The following is an 18,907-nucleotide window of genomic DNA, read 5'->3' on the forward strand; positions in this document are numbered from 1 at the left end:
AAAACTCAGGTCAATGTACGAAAATAATAAAATTACTAAATAAATAAGATAAATTTTTTTTTTCCTTCAATTTCATCCTTTCCTTTATTTGGGCTCGATTAAACTTCGTTGGAGATTTCAAGCCGGTCGAAAGAAAAAAGAGTGTTCCCGCGTCCATTACAATTAAATTCTATCATCGAGTAACAAGTCAGCAGTTACATCTGGAAGTTCCTCAAACCAAATCAAATCTTGTTCCACTGAAAGACCATACCTTGCAAGCCTGTGTGCAATCTCATTTGCTTCACAGTTAACATGTTGAGATTTAAAATTGGAACCAACATAGAAGCGTCCCTGGGATTGGAACCAATAATTTCTTCACTTGAACTTTAAAGAGAGAAGAACACAATGGTTCGTGGAGCAGCACATCCACAGCTGTTTTGGGGCAAGCACGCGAGCTCGCCCATATTTGACGCGATTAAACTATTGGGTGCAGTACCTGTCACAGCAAAAAATCTGTTCAAATTGTTTGCAGCAAAATCACATGTTCTGCTTTATCCTGGTAGTGAACGTGAAGCAGTCCATAACAAGGTGTGCCAAGTTCCTTCCTTGCACTTTCATCTTAAACCAATTTAATTTCAGTAGCTGGCTTAAGAAACATAGTTTTAGATCCTGCATTATGCATGTTTTAAATGTGTATGCAATGGAATTTACAAAAACACTTCATTTTTGCTGGCATTTTTATCTATCTGTTATAGTTTCGGCTTCCCATATATGGTGTTTCGATCGATTGGCAGGGTGAAGAATACAAGTTATTCTGGCTGACGGACCGGAATTCACGAGAATGGCTGCAGGTTTTGGGGCCACAATTGTACCATTTGCGGCCGTGGGAGATGATGATCTACTTCAAGTAAGCTCGCGTTACTTTGTTCTTAGTAGCTAATGTAGAAAAAGGTATGTAGGCTAAAAAACATATTTGTTATTGATACGTGAATGTGGAAAAAATGGAAGAGAATGCTTTTTTTCATTATCTTTCTCTTCAAGATTACAAGGATATATATATACATGATACAAGTGTGTAGGTAGGACAAGGTAGCCGTCCTAGTGTGTAGGTAGGACAAGGTAGGACGGCTGTAGGACGACTTGACGGCTGTAGGACGGCTAGTGTGTAGGTAGGACAAGGTAGGACGGCTTGACAGCTGTAGGACGGCTAGTGAATAATATTATATACAATTACACGAATAATATTATATACAATTACACAAGGACTCCAACCATATTCCTTATTTGTCTAACAGCTAAGCTAATGAAGGTATTTCTTGTAGTGATTATATATACTTGGATTTTTTCTTATTTGGATATCTAGCGGTTGGTTCTTGACAGGAATGACCTAATGAAGATCCCAATGCTGAGTCACCATCTCAAAGACTCGAGTCGCGGTACTGTAAGAACAAGGTAATTACTCTCCATGTTATAGTTTCTGTGTTCCCCTCGCTCGATCTGATCTTAATTGTCGATAGTTGTTAGACTGAATTTTCTTCTTTTGATAAAAATAAAACATGAATAAATTGTTGTCTGGTTTTGTGGGGATGAGTCGAGTGGGGAGTTGAGAAAGAAGAAGTCTTTAATCCAGTGGTTTTGCCTAAGTTACCGGGACAATATTACTATTTGTTCGGGATGCCTATATAAACCAAAAGAAAGAAAGAGATCCTGATCAAGGACAAAGAAAAGGCGAAAGAATTGTACTTGCAGATGCAATCCGACCTTGAAAACAGTTTAGCATACTTAATTAAGTAGGAGGATGATCCTTGTAGGAATGTTTTTGACAGAATAGTGCAGCGGATGACATATTCCGCTATGTCATTCGTTATACATGAAGTTCCAACATTTAAGCCTTGAAAATATGGTTTTGTTGGACGATCACTCCAACGTCAATCCACGTTGGAAGGTGTGTAAGAGTTTCGGCCAAGGTGCTTGCACCGCCTCCTACCATGTGTTTGTCTCTCTTGGTTCTATTAGTTGTAGTTTGGTCATTCCCACCGGTTTCCCCTGATTTGTGGTTGCTCTTTGGTGCGATTTTGGAATTGATAAGTGTGAAGTGGCCCGTCGATCTTTTTGGAGGATTTTGGTTTTCCTCCTTTTTTGCAATTTTAGGGCTTTGTTTTGGTTGATTTGAAGCTTTTGCAGGAGGTGTTGCGTTGGTTGTTTTGTTTGCCCTTTTTTCTTGTGGATTCCTGCTGCTGTTATACGCTCTTTGCTTGGATTTTGGTGATGGCGGCTACGGCGTTCTCGAGTGCTTCGAGCTGACAGCTAGTGTTTCTTGTTTTTCAGTTTTGGTTCATGTTCCAAGTTTGTTGGACCTTACTATTTTTCTCTTCCTATGTACATTGTCTTTTGTTCATATTGAATGAAACTTGTGTTGCAAGAAAACTTGAAATTTGGGGTCTGAGACTTGGAGAAGAAACCTAAGGAAATTTATGATTCTCGTAATGTTTTCCGTCGGAAATCATAATTTGCTTGGCTAACAAGATCGGTCATATTAGGTTTCGTTATAATGAAATAGCATATTTGATTCCTTCTGTGTGAAAAACCGGACCCATAATTGAAGATTTTTTGAGAAATTTTCGATGGATTTTGGCATATGGAATGAGATCGAAAATATGGACTTGATGCAACCGAGTCATCAAGATAACCCGTATCTCAAGTTCATCACACATTATCATATGTTTTATCTTGCCTACATTATATTGCATGATTGTCTTGCGCTACTATCACCTTGGCATCTTGCTTACATGATATTACACTTACTTTAACTTATACTGAGGAGGGATTTTTTCTGAGTATCCAATATTCAAGCTGATATTTTATTTGTATTATGACACTTAAAGTACTAACTTGAATGCCAGGTACTTCAAAAAGTTTCTCGTTATTAAGCATTAGATAGTAGTTATTGGCAAGGTGTCCATAATTCATTTATTATTACGTTTGCGATAAAAATAACAAGGTAGTGCTATTAATACACTTATTTTTACTTCTTACACGCTCCTCTTAATTTTCGATTGTCAACTACCGAGACAGAGTTCAAAGCTTTTTGTGTGATTGATATGTGCAGGTGATGTCTTTTTTTGTTTTTTGTTTTTGATCAAACGACATATTTACATTAACGGAATAGGGAATAAAATTGGTTGCAAACTCATTATTCCCGATTTTGAATTCTAAGATCATTCACTTATAAGTGATCGTGTTTAAGATAATGGGAAACATTGATTCTTCTAGGGTTCCTCGTGGTAATCAGAAATACACTTGTAAAGTTCGAAAAACCAATTGATTACTGAATCCATTGGACAGGCATCCACCGAAACTTGCCGAGAAGGCTCTGGTTAGCCTGGTCCTTGTTGGGCAGGTGCCTTTTTGCTTATATGGAAGCTTTGCTGGACGCTGCAGATTTGTCAATTGGTCGTCTGCATGGCGGTAGATAGAGTTTTCGACGGTGGATGAGAAATTAACTGCAATTTTCTTCGAACTTCTGAACGGCCGGATTAATTTAGGCGCATGATGATGAAAGATTTGTAGATATGCATTCTCGTTTAGAGGAATAAAGTAGCTTTTGAATCCGTCATCCACGAGATTCGAACTAAATACCTCTTACTTACAAGCGAAGAAAAATATCACGAGATTGTAGTATTCAATTTATTAACACTGTGAATTAAGCTTTACAAATCCATGAAGAATCAAAAAACCTAAAAGTAGAAGCTTGAGGAAGAAGAAGGAAGAGAAAAGCTTTTGTGTATTTGATAATTGTTTTCTTACAATACAACCGACTTTTTCTAAAAAATACAATGAGAAGGAAAAACTACTTTTTAACTACATCTTAATTACACCGACTTAGATCTTAAGCAACTATTGCCTAGGTGGCATTGCTGACATGGCCAATACCCCCTCCCCCCCCCCCCCCCTTCTTTTTTTAATCTTAGCTTGGGTAACCGAGCTTAAGATTGAAGCAATGTCATAGAAAATCGGGTCCATGAAGTCCTTTGGTTAAGACATCAGTAACTTGATCCATAGTGCAGATGTATTGAACTGACAAATCACCAATTTGCACTCATTCACGAACAAAATGGAAATCAGTCTCCAAGTGTTTGATGAGAGAATGATGAACATGATTCAAACTGAGAGCAATAGCAGACTGATTATCACAGAATATAACAGGTGGAAAAGGCAAGCATTCATGTAAATCCTTGAGAAGAAGTCTGATCCAAGGAATATCTGCAGTGGTATGAGCTAATGCACGATATTCAGCTTCTGTAGAACTATGTGAAACTGATGATTGTTTCTTCGACCGCCAGGAAATTGGATTTTCTCCCAAAAATACTACATAACCAGTAATAGACCGCCTAGTGTTCAAATCAGCAGCCTAATTAGAATCATTATAAGCATTTAGTTGTAAGGAACCTCCTGAAATGTAAGTTAAACGACATTGCATAGTCCCTTTGAGAAAACGCAAAATCATCTTAACCATTCCCAAATGCAGATCTGTAAGAGCATGCATATACTAACACACGGTGTTCACAGCAAATGCTATGTCAGGTCGTGTGAAAGTTAGATGCTGAAGAGCCCCAACAAGACTCATATATAAAGTAAGATCAGGCAGCAACGTTCCTTCTAATGTCAAAATTTGGTTATGAGGTTTACATGGTGTAGAACAGGACTTACAATCATCCATGCCTGCCTTGTGAAGAAGATCCTTCACATATTTAGCCTAATTGATAAACAAATCACCATTAGACTTATAGGTAACTTGAAGACCAAGAAAATAGGCCAATTTCCCCATGTCTTTAAGATCAAATACTTCACTAAGAGTATTAATCATAGATTGTATTAATTGAGAATTGGACCCAGTGATGATAATATCATCCACATATAGAAGAAGAATAACAACCCGAGTGTCAACCACCTTGACAAAGAGACTTGAATCAGGAACAGGGACTTGGAAACCAATGGCTTGTAAATAACTAGTGAATTTAGCATTCCAAGCCCGAGGAGCTTGCTTCAAACCATACAAGGACTTCACTAGTTTACATACATGAATGGGAAACAAAGGATTGATAAACCCTTGAGGTTGCTTCATATAAACCTCTTCTTGCAACTCACCATGCAAGAAAGCATTCTTAACATCCAATTGTCGAAGATCCCACACATGTGTTGTAGCTAAGGACAAGATTAGTCTCACAGTCGTATGTAGAACAATGGGACTAAATGTTTCGGTATAATCAAGCCCTTGTTCTTGACTAAAACCTTGTGCTACTAATCAAGCTTTATATCTTGAAACTGAACCATCATTGTTTCTCTTTATTTTATACACCCATTTACTTTCTATAACATTCTTAGCACCAGAATAAGGGACAAGAATCCAAGTACCTTGAGTTTGAAGAGCATCACATTCTTCCTACATTGCCATTTTCCATGAGGTATTTGAGATGCTTGTCTAAAAGTTGATGGTTCTAAAGCATCAACAATATCTGCAAGAAAAGTGAAGGCTCATGAGAAATGATCATCATCATCAAGAGTTAATGACTAAACTTCAGGAAACAGTGCATTGAGAGCTGAATAATCTTGTCTAGTGATTGTTCTTGTGCGCAATCTTGTCTGAATGCCTGAAGGAGGAATAACTCTTTCTGAAACTTGAAGAAGATGAGGAACTGAGACTTGGCAAAACAACTTGAAGTTGAGTAGGCTGGAGGATAGGTAACAAGGAATTAGCATTGGAAAGAGTAGCATTTGAACTGGATTCCTGTGCATTACTAGCAGCAGTGTCAACATCACGGTCACCAGATTGTACCAAGGGGCTAAGAGATTGACTAGAAGACACTTCAGAATTCACAAGCTGAACTACCTTAGCAGAAGACTAAACAGAAGAATTAGAAAACCTAAAAGCAGAAGCTTGAGGAAAAAAGAAGGACGAGAAAAACTTTGTGTATTTGATAACTGTTTTCTTACAATACAACCGACTTTTTCTAAAAGATACAACGAGAGGGAAAACTACTTTTATTCCGAATCTCAATTATACCGACTTAGATCTTAAGCAACTATTGCCTGGCCAATACAATTAACCTCTGTTTTGTATGCATAGTTGGTGGCTCAGTGGTAAATGGCGAATTGCGAGACTTCTTTCAAACTAAAAACTGGAGATCTCGGGTTCAGAACTCGCTGCTGGTGTGGAAGTTAGACTTGTGACCAGGAAAGGATGAAATGCCTCTGTGAGTCTTCTCGGCTTCCGGAAGACCCCCTAAAGGGGTGGATAACCATGACAAGCCAATTGTTGTCCCTTAAAAAAAAAAAAAAAAAAAAAAAACCCTCTGTTTTGTTGCGGGGACAATGTAATTGTTTGCCAAAAAAACCGAAAGTTCTCATATACTCCCAACTCGTGTCGATTCCTGGGCCGGTGATGTAGGGACTTGGAAAGTTGGAAGTGGTCCCATTTGGTCTGGCTTATGGTCATTTTCTCATTGAAGAGGGTAATAGTTGTAGTGGACGAAAACACCTTTCGGTTTTCTTTCATCCGTCTACTTCATGAATGAGTGATTGGATTGGGACACTCATAATTGGGAAACTATATGAATGAATCCGGTTTATCGTTACGTAATGTTCTGGCTAAATAATACAATATTATATTGAAAAAAACTTACGTATGAGATTGTATTATTTAACGGAAACATCATAATGATGATGAACACATTCTATTTAAACCTTCTTTTAAGTTTTTATTTAGGAATACTCACATCCAAATAACATTTTAAAGGTAAAGAAAAGGAAGGAAATCTTTATATTTGACCATATTTATTCTTGAAAGTTCAAAAAGAAATTGTCATTAACAATTATGTACTCTTTTTCTCATATTTTGATAACCACTCTAAAATTGTTATTCAATATTGTTCTGGTTTATTTTAATCAGAAAGAAGTGCAAGATGACTATTATCATTGAGAAAATGTATAATAAGGTAGACTCGAACATCACTAAAAAAAATGCTATGGCAAAGTGACAAGTTACGAGGATAGGAAGACATAATTTTTTTGGTGTGATAGCTAAACTACCACGTAATGGTTTCAATCTACTGATGTAATAATGTATACTTATATGAAGATTTTTTACGGCATGATAAAAAATATTGAGGTTGATAATTTCAGAGATCACTTATATCAATTTTAAATATCAAAGTGAGGTATGCCAATTGACTATTTTGGCTAAAAAGGCTATCCTAAGTTCATGAAAAATTAAGACTTAATTGCATTAATAATCTTCGTGATAATAAGGTAATTGAAAGATAGCCCATGTGGTAAAAAAAATTAGGATTTAAGCTCTATTAGGATTTAGCCCAAAATTGAAAATTCCGTCAACTTTATGTTAATTATTAGCACGTGAACCAGCCCCACGCCTTAACAATTAACGGAAAGGTCGGTTTTAGCCTAATATGTGTATGGAGAGTTCTGTTTCAGCCTAATATGTGCGGTTCATGTGCTAATATTAACAGAAAATTGACGAAATTTTTAGTTTTAGGCATAAATCCTAACAGATTTTACCACCAGAGCTTAAATCTTATTTTTTCACAACTTAAGCTATCTTCTAACTATCATATTATCACATGAACTAATAATCCAATTAGGCGAAAGGTTAATACTTTTGTGCTCATTAACAATCTTTAATATTTGAAAGCTAGAATGAGAGTTTGGTGATTCAAAGCTTCACGAAAAAAAAAAAGAAAAGAAAAAGACCATAAAGCTCCTCAAACAAAAAAAATCCACAACTATATGAAAATAATAGAAACAAAATAGCAGAGATACTTTTGTGAAAAACAAAAAAGAAAAATATGTTAAACAAAAAAAAAAAAATTAGAAAAAAGAAAAAGAAAAGAGAAGATAGAAACTCACGAACCCCTTCTTCTCCCTCTTTGTCTCTCTACGTTTTCCTCAATACAACTGCTCCATTTACTTCAATTTTTTTTGTTTTTTTGTTTTATTTTTATCACGGTCAGTTTCATGAAAACCAGCCATATATAAACAAATTAAGAGGGAAAAACAGGATTGAAAAAAAAAGAAGATAAAATAAGCGAAGCGATCAAATAGTTCATTTGAATCTTCTGCAGAAACGACGAAGAAAAAGAAAAAGAAAAAAAAAATCAATAATTCCTCTTCTTCCTTCTGTTCAGTGCTCTTGGGGACTGGCGTATTCAGATCATCGGATAAATGGCTCCGGTGGCCGGACCTTTTACAGAAAAACCCACAAATTCTCTTTAATTTACGCGATATACCAAGGTTAGTGGATTCTAAGGAGGCCTCTACGAAGGGCAACGTGGCCAATTTAATACTCTGGTGGTCTCTAGGTCACCTTCTCCCTATCCTTGCTTTCTTTTCGCTATCACTTTTGCTACTTTATTTGTAAAAGTGCGTGCATGAAGGCTAGTTTGTCATTTAGGTTTGCTCTATCTTCAACTTTGCAGAGCTTTGTCGAAAAAGTCATCCTGTCAAGTACACATAATTATAAGATAATTATTGATTTATTTTAAGAGAATTATCAACAGCAAAGTTCAAGCACACACCTATAAGAGAATTATCAACAAGCCCTGAATTGGCTTCAATCTTCTTACAGCCTGTGACGTTGGTGCAATGCAACTAATCAGGTATGACTCTTTAATTATTTTGGGTTGTCAATTTATTGCTATATTTTAGTTCGGTTTGTTCTTCATGGAGTTTGGAAATATATTCTTACTATTGGATGGTCTAAATATTGGTTTGATACTGAGATGTTTTTATAAAAAGTGGGTATAAAAAAAAAGTTAAAGCTCAAAAAGGTTTTTGGTAAATACTTAAAAACAGCTTATTTTCACAATTTTGGGTGAAAAAAAAGCTGAAAACGTGAAGCAGAAAAAATGAGCTTATTCTCATAGCATAGCAGAAACAGTTTTTTTTTTTTTTTTTTTTTTTTTCAAAACATAGCAATACCAAACCAGCACTAAGGCGTGTATGCAAATCTGGTGCTCTTGGGAATTGAATCTATAAGAAACAAAGGAACAATAGCTTTTTGGAGTATCCTCTAACTTTTGAATACATGTTTTACGTTTATATGCCATGAAGATCTTGATTGTGGATCACTCAATGATTCGACTATTGGTTGCATAGATTTAAAGTTTCTAATATGATTTTCTGTCATCCTCCTCCTTACGCTAGAGCGTCTCAACCAACTTGATGGATTTGAGGCAACAAACACAATAAAATTACTTTAGAATATGTGGATTCATTGATATCGAAACACTGACTTCTAAACATTTCGTTTAATTGACAGCCACCCTCTTCAAATGCCCCTTGTCTACGTTTTAACGCCCACAAATCGTGTTGGTACGCCAAGATTAATATTACTGGGATTAGATAATAAAAGCAAAAGATGAGAACGCACAAAAACGATAAGGAAGATGTTGTGGGTAAAAGTAACATTAAATTTCATGGTATATCTAGTGATGTTGTGGGTAAAAGGTAAGAATAAAATTCATCGTATTTGAAAATTAGCATTTCTGATTAAAGATATCACTATTTGGTAATAACACCATCACGTTACAAGTAAACTTTATGTTTTTATATGTAAATATTGTCAATATTTTGTTTTAGATAAATGTATCAAAACATATCATCATTATTTGGTCATGACAACTTGAAAAAATGTGACCTGTGCCCTGTAACTAAAAGTTAACACAATTTTTGTTTATACATTATCAAACACATTTAGAAAAACATTAGAGACGTGTAACGTTCGTGATAAATAAAAAAACCTTTCGCACTTGCCAATACGTTTATAGAAAACCTAGTATATATTTATACCATCTGTATTGTAATATGTGAATGCGATGTCTCACGGCTCTCGCCCTCATATCCCGTCACACAAGAAAGTTCTTGATAGAAGTGGGCCACACTCAAGGGCCAAATTTTCCGGTAATCAATTTGTTTTTTTGTAACGATTTTGCAATAATCATTCCGTATTTGATTACCTATGAAAAGTTATTTTATTTCTGCTTTTTCACAAGAAAACATCCTCCCTTCTCTCTTTGTCTTCAAAGATTTTTCAGCGTGTCAGTCTTTCAGGTTATTACATTATGTGTTGTTATATAAATAGTGAGATATGTATGTTAAAAAATTAATAACATAAAAAATAAAATTTCTCACAATTTACATGAAAACACATGATGTACTATCCGGTTCCAATCACAATTAAAAATATCTCCTTGGTCTCAATAAAGTAAAGGTCTTTTCCTGCCGATTCTTCTCATCCCAGTGCCTTTTCGTATTGTCTGCATTTGGCAATAACAGCGACACTCAGACTCACTGGTAAGAGTCGTAAGACCTTAGACCACCACATTCGCAAAGTTACATTTCCATTTTTGCCCACCAATTACTTGTAATTCTCCTTTTTCTTCTTCTGGTCACACACCGTTAACTGTGCAAAGTCACCGGTTTTATCACTGACAGAGCTTCCCCTTCTTCCAAAGCTGCCAACGTCACAGCGTCAGATGACCCATGTGGCCTGATAACAACCATAGCAATAAAGCAATGGACAAAACTCAGCTATTTGGGTCTGCCACTCAGACCCACATCGGGTACAATCCAGATTATCACCCAATAATTTCATTTCCGTATTTTTCTGCACCATAAAAATTTGCTGGAATTTGTTCACATTGCCTTTTGAGCTTTTTTTTTACCATATTTTGTTGCCAGTTATTGTTAAATTGGAGGAAAGTTCAGGACTTTAGGTGTTTTAGAGGCTATGTCTTCCAGTAAGCTATCTGGCTCGGCTTCAAATCTCAATTTTGTGCCCATTTTTTAGTGTGCCGGAAGGTTTGTGTTGTGCTAAATGCATGGTTGTTTCTGCTGGAGTGGTTTATGGGAATGTCCTGAATTCGGCAGTTTTTGTTCATTCTGTTAAGGACCTAAGGTGTTCCCCAAGTGCTAGTTTTTGTTGTGAGTTCCAAAGTTTCTGAATTCTGTGAGTTTTTGGGAAAAGGGTTTATAATCTTTTGCATGTTGCTTGAAGCCATGACATCAGTTATAGGCTTTCCGGGTCCGCATTTTTGTGTGTTGAGTTCGGAGAACAAGCTTCGGTTTCGAGTGCAGGTTAGGAGTTTAGATAGTAAGGATTCACCAGTGTTGTCATCAGAATCATTTGTTTCTAATCGTGCTTCCGTAATCGAGGAGAGGGAGGATAGGAGAGTGAATGGGAGTTTGAGGTTTGAAGTTAAGGAGGAGGAGAAGAGGGTGGAGGATGGTGGTGGTCTTGAAAGTTTGAAACCTTTGTACGATGATGGATATGGGACTGTCACTGTAAAAGATTATTTTCATGCAAACAAGGAGACGATTAAGCCTGACGGCGGACCTCCCCGGTGGTTTTCTCCCATTGCGTGCGGGCGCCCATTAAACGATTCTCCGATTCTTTTGTTTTTGCCTGGTAATTGTTGGCGTGCCGAAGATGATAAATCATAAGTTGGTCTCTAATGTTGGCACTGTGATTTGCATTCAAAGGATATATATACATATATATATATATATATATGTATGTATGTATGTATGTATGTATGTATGTAGAATAGCTAAACAGCATAAATCTGCGTAAAATGTGTTTGTTTTGTCTTTCTTAATGGGTGAAGTTTTATAGTACAGACTGCTGCATAATCCTTTCGGTATTGTGCATATACAGGGCTGGATGGTACTGGCTGGGGCCTCATTTTGCACCACAAAGCTCTTGGGAAGTAAGTTTTTTGATTTATTTATTCGTTTTAGTTTACAAAATTTTGTTAGGATCTTGGGAAGTAAGATAACCATTATCTTCAATTTTAATAAACTACGTTTTTCTTGGCGAAATTCCACTCAAATAAATGGTTGTTCTTGATAGAGAAATATGGTAGCGCTAAAAATCAGGTTCTTAGCTCTGAAATTGGAGGTAAACTATTTCTAGCAGCTTCTGATATATAATTCGTTGAAAAATGCAGGGCTTTTGAAGTTCGATGCCTGCATATTCCTGTTAATGATCGAACACCATTTGAAGGTCTTAATCTTGAAAATCTTTATATATGTATGAAGTATCATTTTTGTTTTTCTTTGCTTGATAAAATGTTGCTCTCAATCAATAATTTAGTTTGGTTTCATCTGTTAAGGGCTGGTGAAATTTGTCGTAGAAACTATCAGGCTTGAGCATGCTTCATGTCCAAACAAGCCAATTTACTTGGTAGGAGATTCCTTTGGAGGATGCCTGTCACTTGCTGTTGCTGCACATAATCCTACCATTGATTTAGTATTGATACTAGTCAATCCAGGTTGCTTATAAATTGCACGGTTCAATTTTCTTCAACATGTATTTTTATTATGCTAACGGCGTGTATTCAACACACCAACTCAGTCTGACATTTTTGGTGTTTTTTATTTTAGCAACATCGGTTGAAAGGTCTCAGCTGCAACCTCTGTTCCCAATCTTGGAGGCTATGCCTGATGAATTACATTTTGCAGTTCCCTATCTACTTGGCTTTGTTATGGGTACGTGATTTGTTGCTCTGGAATCTAATGAACAAAAACGTTTATGGTGAAGTGAGATGAGTCATTTCTAATTTGGCCCTTGACTTTGCTTTCAATCCTGTCTCAATTAACTGTGTTACTTTGACATGTGGAATGCTTATTCTCTTGGGGTGCTGCCAATCCAGGATTACGACCTCCATTATCTTCCCTTGACTAAAAAGAATCGTAGAAATGCTTTATTGTTGTCTTCTTACAAGTCTGGTTATGAAACTTGACTAGTTTGAGCCCTGCGTCGTAGCCAATGAGTTTTTTGTCTCAATTTTCGTACAGTCTGAAATGCTAATGTGAGTATTTAGACTACAGCTTATCACGGGAACAAATCTGGTCAATACGATCAGGAATTTCTAATTAGGAGTCCAGTAACGAAAATTGAATTTTACTATCAAATTGTTAATCTAGGAGTGAAAAAGAATATGATACTTTATATTCGGAATTTGGTGAGGTCAATAAGATTATGTTTTTCAGTTCACAAGAAAACTCATTTTTGTTGGTTTCCTAGAGAATTGGGTTATTAGCTATGTCACATCCCGACCCGGGCTCCATCACATCCCGGGCTCAACTTCGCCGTAGCACGATATTGTCCGTTTTGGGCCTCGGCCATGCCCTTACGGTTTTGTTTCTTGGAACTCACACGAGAATTTGTCCGCTTTGGGCCTCGGCCATGCCCTCACGGTTTTGTTTCTGGGAACTTACACGAGAACTTCCACTAGTGGGTCATCTATCCTGGGATTGCTCTCGCGCGAACTCGCTTAACTTCGGAGTTCCGATGAACTCCGAAGCCAGTAAGCTCCCAAAAGGCCTTGTGCTATATGGAGGTGGGCATGTACATATAAGGCATAGAGGATCCACTCCCCTGGGCGATGTGGAATCTAACAAGCTATTAGGATCATGTATTAATAGGTTTTATGGTTTGAAATATAAGCTTCTGGATTTTTGAACTAAATAATTGTTTTACAAGGTTTGGAAGCAGTTCTAAAAAACTTTTGGATCTTAGTTTTCCTGGAAAGTTCCGTGAGCGTGTCATGGTCAGAAACAACTGTTTGCAGTTTCAAGTCCCTATGTTTTCCAATGTCAAATACAAGAACTCTGATGTCACTACGTAAACCTTCATTCCACCAGGTGATCCAACAAAAATGGCGATGGTTAACATTGAAAATAGGCTTCCTCCCAGTTTAAAGTTAACACAATTGTCTCGCAACCTGACTGATTTGCTACCATATCTCTCTGTAAGAAGTGCTTTCAATTCCTTTTCTTGAGCTTCATTGAAATGTCTACAGGTGTGGATTCTATCTTATTTTCAATATTTACTTATATCATTTCCATCTCAGTCTTTGGCTGATATTGTACCGAGGGACACTCTTCTTTGGAAGCTGAAGCTGCTCAAATCAGCTGCTGCTTATGCAAATTCCCGTCTCCATGCTGTTAAAGCTGAAGTGCTAGTGTTGGCTAGGTTAATATTCACTATACCTATTGTGGTTCTCTCTCACTCGCAATAAAAAATGATTATTGTAAAATTGTGTATATATTTTATTTTTATTCTTTTTTCAGTGGCAAAGATTATATGGTCCCAAGTCGAAATGAAGCAGAACGACTAGCACGTTCGTTACAGAATTGTACAGTACGACACTTCAATGACAATGGACATACTCTATTACTAGTAAGTTAAAATATGTCTGTATATTTCAAGTCTGGTGCGATGCTACTGAATTTTCTGTAAGCTGTCATCGTTGATAACAAGTTTAACGACGTGTTTAGCATACATTGTGGAATCGATGCCCTTAATGATTTTGTTTAAACTGCATAGACGTAAGTATGCAACACATTGGACTGATCATGGTGAATTCTATCTTTTAAGTTAGCTTCAATTCGTCTGTTGGATAATAACATTAACTTTAAATTAATAACCAAGGTGCATTTCTGGATATGATTTTAGTAAACAGTTTTATCTCATTTCTTGAATATTGTTGAATCTGTTCTTTGAACTCAACATCCTTTTATTAATTCCCAAGTCGGATAAAATCTCTGGTTAAAGAATAAAGATTTGAGTTTTGGCTTGAAGAACTCTCTCGGGATATCAATTGCCCATTTGACAATGGACACTAGACACTGTTACTGTGACAACAATTTTGTTTGCTTTGATGCAAATTTCGCTATACTTTGCTGTTCCTGTGTAATATAAGCTTTACTTTTCGGGTGCCATTGACTTGTGAAGACGCTAATGTGATTGAATGTGCTCTACTGTCATGTTAAAAGGAAGATGGCGTTAATTTGATGTCAGTTATAAAAGGCACTTACAAATACCGTCGTTCAAGGAAGCATGATTATGTCTCAGATTTTCTTCCTCCTAGTATGTGGGAATTTAAAAATGCATCTGATAAACAATTCAGGTAAGTCAGTTCAACACTTCCACTTTTCTTTTATTTGTTAGTTTCGTCTTCTGTGATGCAGATTTCCAGGCATGTTAGTTCCAAAATGTACTTGTAGTAGAGATACATCATGTTGGGTTTCACTTGCACCTAACCTGAACCCCGCTAAGTTGCATCCATTAACATATTTATTGGTTTGGGGCCAGAACTGATACTGAAATACATGAATGTCAGATTATTAAGCCTAGCTACTGCTTCCGTAATACTCTCAACGTTGGAAGATGGGAAAATAGTGAGAGGTCTTGCTGGAGTTCCTAATGAAGGACCTGTCTTACTTGTTGGTTATCACAATTTATTGGGATTGGAACTGAATTCTTTAGTTGAAGAATTTTTAAGAGAGAAGAGCATAATCGTTAGGGGAGTAGCACATCCAGAGCTGTTTTGGGGCAAGAACGGGACCTCGGCCCAATTTGACTTTCTCAAACTATTCGGTGCAGTACCTGTCACAGCAAAAAACCTATTCAAATTGCTTAAAACAAAATCACATGTTCTGCTTTATCCTGGTGGTGCACGTGAGGCTCTCCATAAGAAGGTGCGCGCCAGGTTCCTCGTTTCATCTTAAACCAATTTTCCATTGGCTTAAGAATGTTGGTTTTTGTTTTGATCCGGCATTTTGCAGTTTTAAATGTGTGTGCAATGGATTTTACACGCACACACTTCATCTTGTTGGTAATTCATCTGTTATGGTTTTGGTTTCCCATGCCTATATGGTGTTTCTGTAATTGGCAGGGTGAAGAATACAAGTTATTCTGGCCTGACCAACCGGAATTTGTGAGAATGGCTGCATGCTTTGGGGCCACAATTGTACCATTTGCGGCTGTAGGAGAAGATGACATACTAGAAGTAAGCTTGTGTTACTGTTCTTCCCAAAACTTTTCTTAGCAAGATATGGGCCTCTTTCTCATAGCGTACAATAAGTTTATGAAATCTTGATCATCTATAGCTTTTAATACGTACATTATTTTCCCCCGATACCACTCGTTATTCTTTTCGGAAAACAGATAACGTTGCAATACCATGCCTTCTTTTTACTTCTGAGCTAAATCTTCGGTTAACATTATATTTTGGTTCTTATATTGGATCCGGCAGTTGGTTCTTGACTACAATGACCTAATGAATATACCAGTGGTGAGTGACTATCTCAAAGACGCTAATCGCGATGCTATAAAACTAAGGTAATTATTCTCCGTGTTATTGTTTGTGTGTTCTCCCAACTCTAATCTTAATGGTCGCACATATTTAAACAGAATTTGAATGTTCTCTGGTTTTGTAGGGATGAGTCAAGTGGGGAGGTTGCCAACACACAACTCTTTTTTCCTGGGGTTGTACCGAAGATACCAGGACGGTATTACTATTTGTTTGGGAAGCCCATAGAAACAAAGGGAAAGAAAGAGATCCTGAAAGACAAAGAAAACGCGAACGAATTGTACTTGCAGATACAATCTGACATTGAAAACAGTTTAGCATACTTAATTAAGAAGCGGGAGGAGGATCCTTATAGGAATATTTTTGACAGAACAGCATATCGGGTAACGTATTCCTCTGTAGAGGAAGTTCCAACGTTTGAGCCTTGAAAATTTGATTTTGTTGGATATGTTCTTGTTTGTGGTGTATAATTATTTTTCCATGGAAGAGGTTTGTGTACTCCACTAGTTAATACAAGGTTCACATTCGTCCAAAGAAAACCATCTGTCTGTCTTTCTGCTCTTGATCTTGCGCTGCAAGTAAACTTGAAATCCGAGTCTGAAACTCCGACAAGAAACCTGAGGAATTTGATGAGTGATGTTATCGGCGGAGTTCATAAATCGTGTGACCTACAAGTTCGTGCAGGTTTAGTGACCAACAAGTTCTGCCGAGGCGAAAAATCAGTCCCATAATCGAAGATTGTTTGAGAAATTTGGGATGGAATTTTGGCATATGGAATTTGCAGTACCATGCTAGGCTTCTGTGTGAGATCGAAGATAGGGATTTACATACAACCGGAACACTAAAATAGCACCATTCTAAGGCTATCAAACACCACCATGTGCGCTACCTTGCCCACATCCACACGACATTGTGTGATTGGTTTCAGATATTGTCATTTTAACGTTCGGATTGCATGTAAGTTCTTCTCCGTACGGAAACATTGGCTATTTTTCTTTTTTGAGTGTCATTGTCATATTTGTATTCCCAACATGAAATGAAAGTGCTGAAGAATATCTTTAAAGGATGTATAGTAGTTGTCTTTTTTTCCATGTTCTCCTAACAAAAAATTTATCGTAGACTTAAAAATGAGGGAAGAAAGTTGGTTGCCTTTGGGACTCAGAACATGATTCTTCAGATATTTTGATAACGCAGAGAATCTGCATTTGGGCAAAAGCGGTAAGCTTTGATCTTGATGTTTCTCTTCAGGAGAAGAGTTTTAAGGCCAAAAGTTCCGACTTTCGAGTGTGATGATATCGAGAGAAACTTACATGTAACTAAGACGCAAATGTGTCAGCATTTCAAGTCTGTCGCGTGTTACCATGTGTTTTCAACTTGTCTAAATCGTGTTGTGTGATTAGTTTGAATTTGTCACAGTGGTGTCCCCGAAACGTGTAAGTTCTTATTGGTGATATGGGTTGCCAACTAAGTGTTTCTATACCCCTCTCTCAAGGGAAGTTAATGGGGATAACAACTTGGGGATCCACAGAATATGGATTCTTGAAGTGTTTGTTCAATAGATATGTATACATACGTGTATCTACACACACACACAGATGCTTCAACAATCCAATATGTATCTATATATATACACTTATGTTTCAACAATCCAATAAGTATCTATATATATAATCTTCAAAAATCCAAGTAATCAGAAAAAAAATGTCATACCGCTACTTCCATACTTGGAGCAATGACCAGCTACGGTTAGGGAGCAGGCTACATCAGAGGAAGCAGTGGGCTAGGTGTTGAGAATGAATCTCACATTGATAAGAGACTTGCATGTGCTTACAAATAGATAGGCCACTCTCTATATTGCTAATTGGTTTTATGGTGGAACTTTTGACTTTTTTCATAGTATCAGAGCAAGTTGTCTCACATATTAAGCCCAATTGCCACACGTGCTCCACTCACCTGAGTTGTGTTCTCAACATGTTACAAACAAACACTTCTCCCGTTACGATTTTATAAGGGAACCTCAACTTTTTTCACTACAACCGTATGCCAACTAGTGGGGCCAAACAAGGTATGCTGCCGACGCGGATGAGTTTCGGCCTATCATCGTTGATGCTGACAGAACTCGAAGAACAATCATTGCTGGCGCACAACCTGGGAGGTACTTTATAAAACATGAGACGATCATTACTGAACATGTTAGACCCACCTTTGTTAACTTCATACTGATGAAATATCTTCACTCGAATGTATCTATGAGAAAAGAAGATATTAAATATCCTAATTTTATTTCAACTAATCCTGATGTTTTTTGATAAAATTCCACTTCAACTAATATCAATGTTTTTTGATAAAACCCTATACCTGACGGATTGTGCCACCGGCGACAACTGGCGTAATAGGCCGTCAAGCCCTCCATGACAGGACTTGAGCCGGCAAGAACTTATGTCGGCTACCTTAATCAAAGTGATACAATGGGGTTGCACGTTAAGAATGACAACAATGATTACTACACGCACAAAGCAAACATAACAGCGGTGCTATGGGAGCCAGCAGTTAACGTGATAGCGAATGGTAGTGGCCACGGCACTAAGCCAAATTCGTGGCTCACTACTGGTAGCAGGGACGGAGCTACAAATTTCTTTTAATGGGGGCATCCTAAAAATCAACTAAGAAAATTTTATTATAGTGTGGCTTGTACTCAATATGATAATAGGGATGCTTTCAAATGATGATGTATCACAATTTCATGTTACAAA

At 37.1% G+C, this 18,907-nt stretch overlaps 2 protein-coding genes across 4 annotated transcripts; both read left to right on the forward strand.

Annotated features, from left to right (window-relative positions):
• The first annotated feature begins 89 nt into the window (after nucleotides 1-89).
• On the forward strand, nucleotides 90-2,401 carry LOC103954496 (phytyl ester synthase 1, chloroplastic-like). 3 transcript variants are annotated; one of them, XR_007252342.1, is made up of 4 exons: nucleotides 90-567; nucleotides 774-920; nucleotides 1,280-1,431; nucleotides 2,164-2,401. XR_007252342.1 is itself a non-coding variant. In XM_048568593.1 (4 exons), exons 1-4 carry the CDS (start codon nucleotides 385-387, stop codon nucleotides 1,688-1,690), a joined length of 495 nt encoding a protein of 164 aa, XP_048424550.1. In that variant the 5' UTR covers nucleotides 90-384; the 3' UTR covers nucleotides 1,691-2,401. The 3 variants fall into 3 exon arrangements, 2 of the variants coding, with proteins under 2 accessions (XP_048424550.1, XP_048424551.1); XM_048568593.1 differs by having other exon boundaries at nucleotides 774-886; nucleotides 1,360-1,431; nucleotides 1,564-2,401; XM_048568594.1 differs by having other exon boundaries at nucleotides 774-886; nucleotides 1,360-1,431.
• An 8,242-nt stretch (nucleotides 2,402-10,643) lies between these two features.
• On the forward strand, nucleotides 10,644-16,688 carry LOC103954455 (phytyl ester synthase 1, chloroplastic). Its single transcript, XM_009366288.3, has 13 exons — nucleotides 10,644-11,461; nucleotides 11,711-11,762; nucleotides 12,003-12,058; nucleotides 12,168-12,326; nucleotides 12,439-12,543; nucleotides 13,702-13,808; nucleotides 13,911-14,032; nucleotides 14,131-14,239; nucleotides 14,836-14,969; nucleotides 15,183-15,540; nucleotides 15,738-15,851; nucleotides 16,098-16,183; nucleotides 16,282-16,688. The coding sequence occupies exons 1-13, from the start codon at nucleotides 11,038-11,040 to the stop codon at nucleotides 16,580-16,582; spliced, it is 2,127 nt and encodes a 708-aa protein (XP_009364563.2). The 5' UTR covers nucleotides 10,644-11,037; the 3' UTR covers nucleotides 16,583-16,688.
• The last annotated feature ends 2,219 nt before the right edge of the window (nucleotides 16,689-18,907 follow it).

Source organism: the organism of the source record quoted next, unplaced genomic scaffold, assembly GCF_019419815.1.
Source record: "Pyrus x bretschneideri cultivar Hongxiangsu unplaced genomic scaffold, Pyrus_bretschneideri_v1 Contig48, whole genome shotgun sequence".
Taxonomy (NCBI): domain Eukaryota; kingdom Viridiplantae; phylum Streptophyta; class Magnoliopsida; order Rosales; family Rosaceae; genus Pyrus; species Pyrus x bretschneideri.

Coding starts and splice junctions, on each gene's coding strand:
- LOC103954496 (XM_048568593.1), top strand. CDS start 385: ATGGTTCGTGGAGCAGCACATCCACAGCTGTTTTGGGGCAAGCACGCG. Junction 887..1,359: donor GAGATGATGATCTACTTCAA/GTAAGCTCGCGT, acceptor GGTTCTTGACAG/GAATGACCTAATGAAGATCC. Junction 1,432..1,563: donor CGCGGTACTGTAAGAACAAG/GTAATTACTCTC, acceptor CTGGTTTTGTGG/GGATGAGTCGAGTGGGGAGT.
- LOC103954455 (XM_009366288.3), top strand. CDS start 11,038: ATGTTGCTTGAAGCCATGACATCAGTTATAGGCTTTCCGGGTCCGCAT. Junction 12,059..12,167: donor TGATCGAACACCATTTGAAG/GTCTTAATCTTG, acceptor TCATCTGTTAAG/GGCTGGTGAAATTTGTCGTA. Junction 15,541..15,737: donor GTGAGGCTCTCCATAAGAAG/GTGCGCGCCAGG, acceptor TGTAATTGGCAG/GGTGAAGAATACAAGTTATT.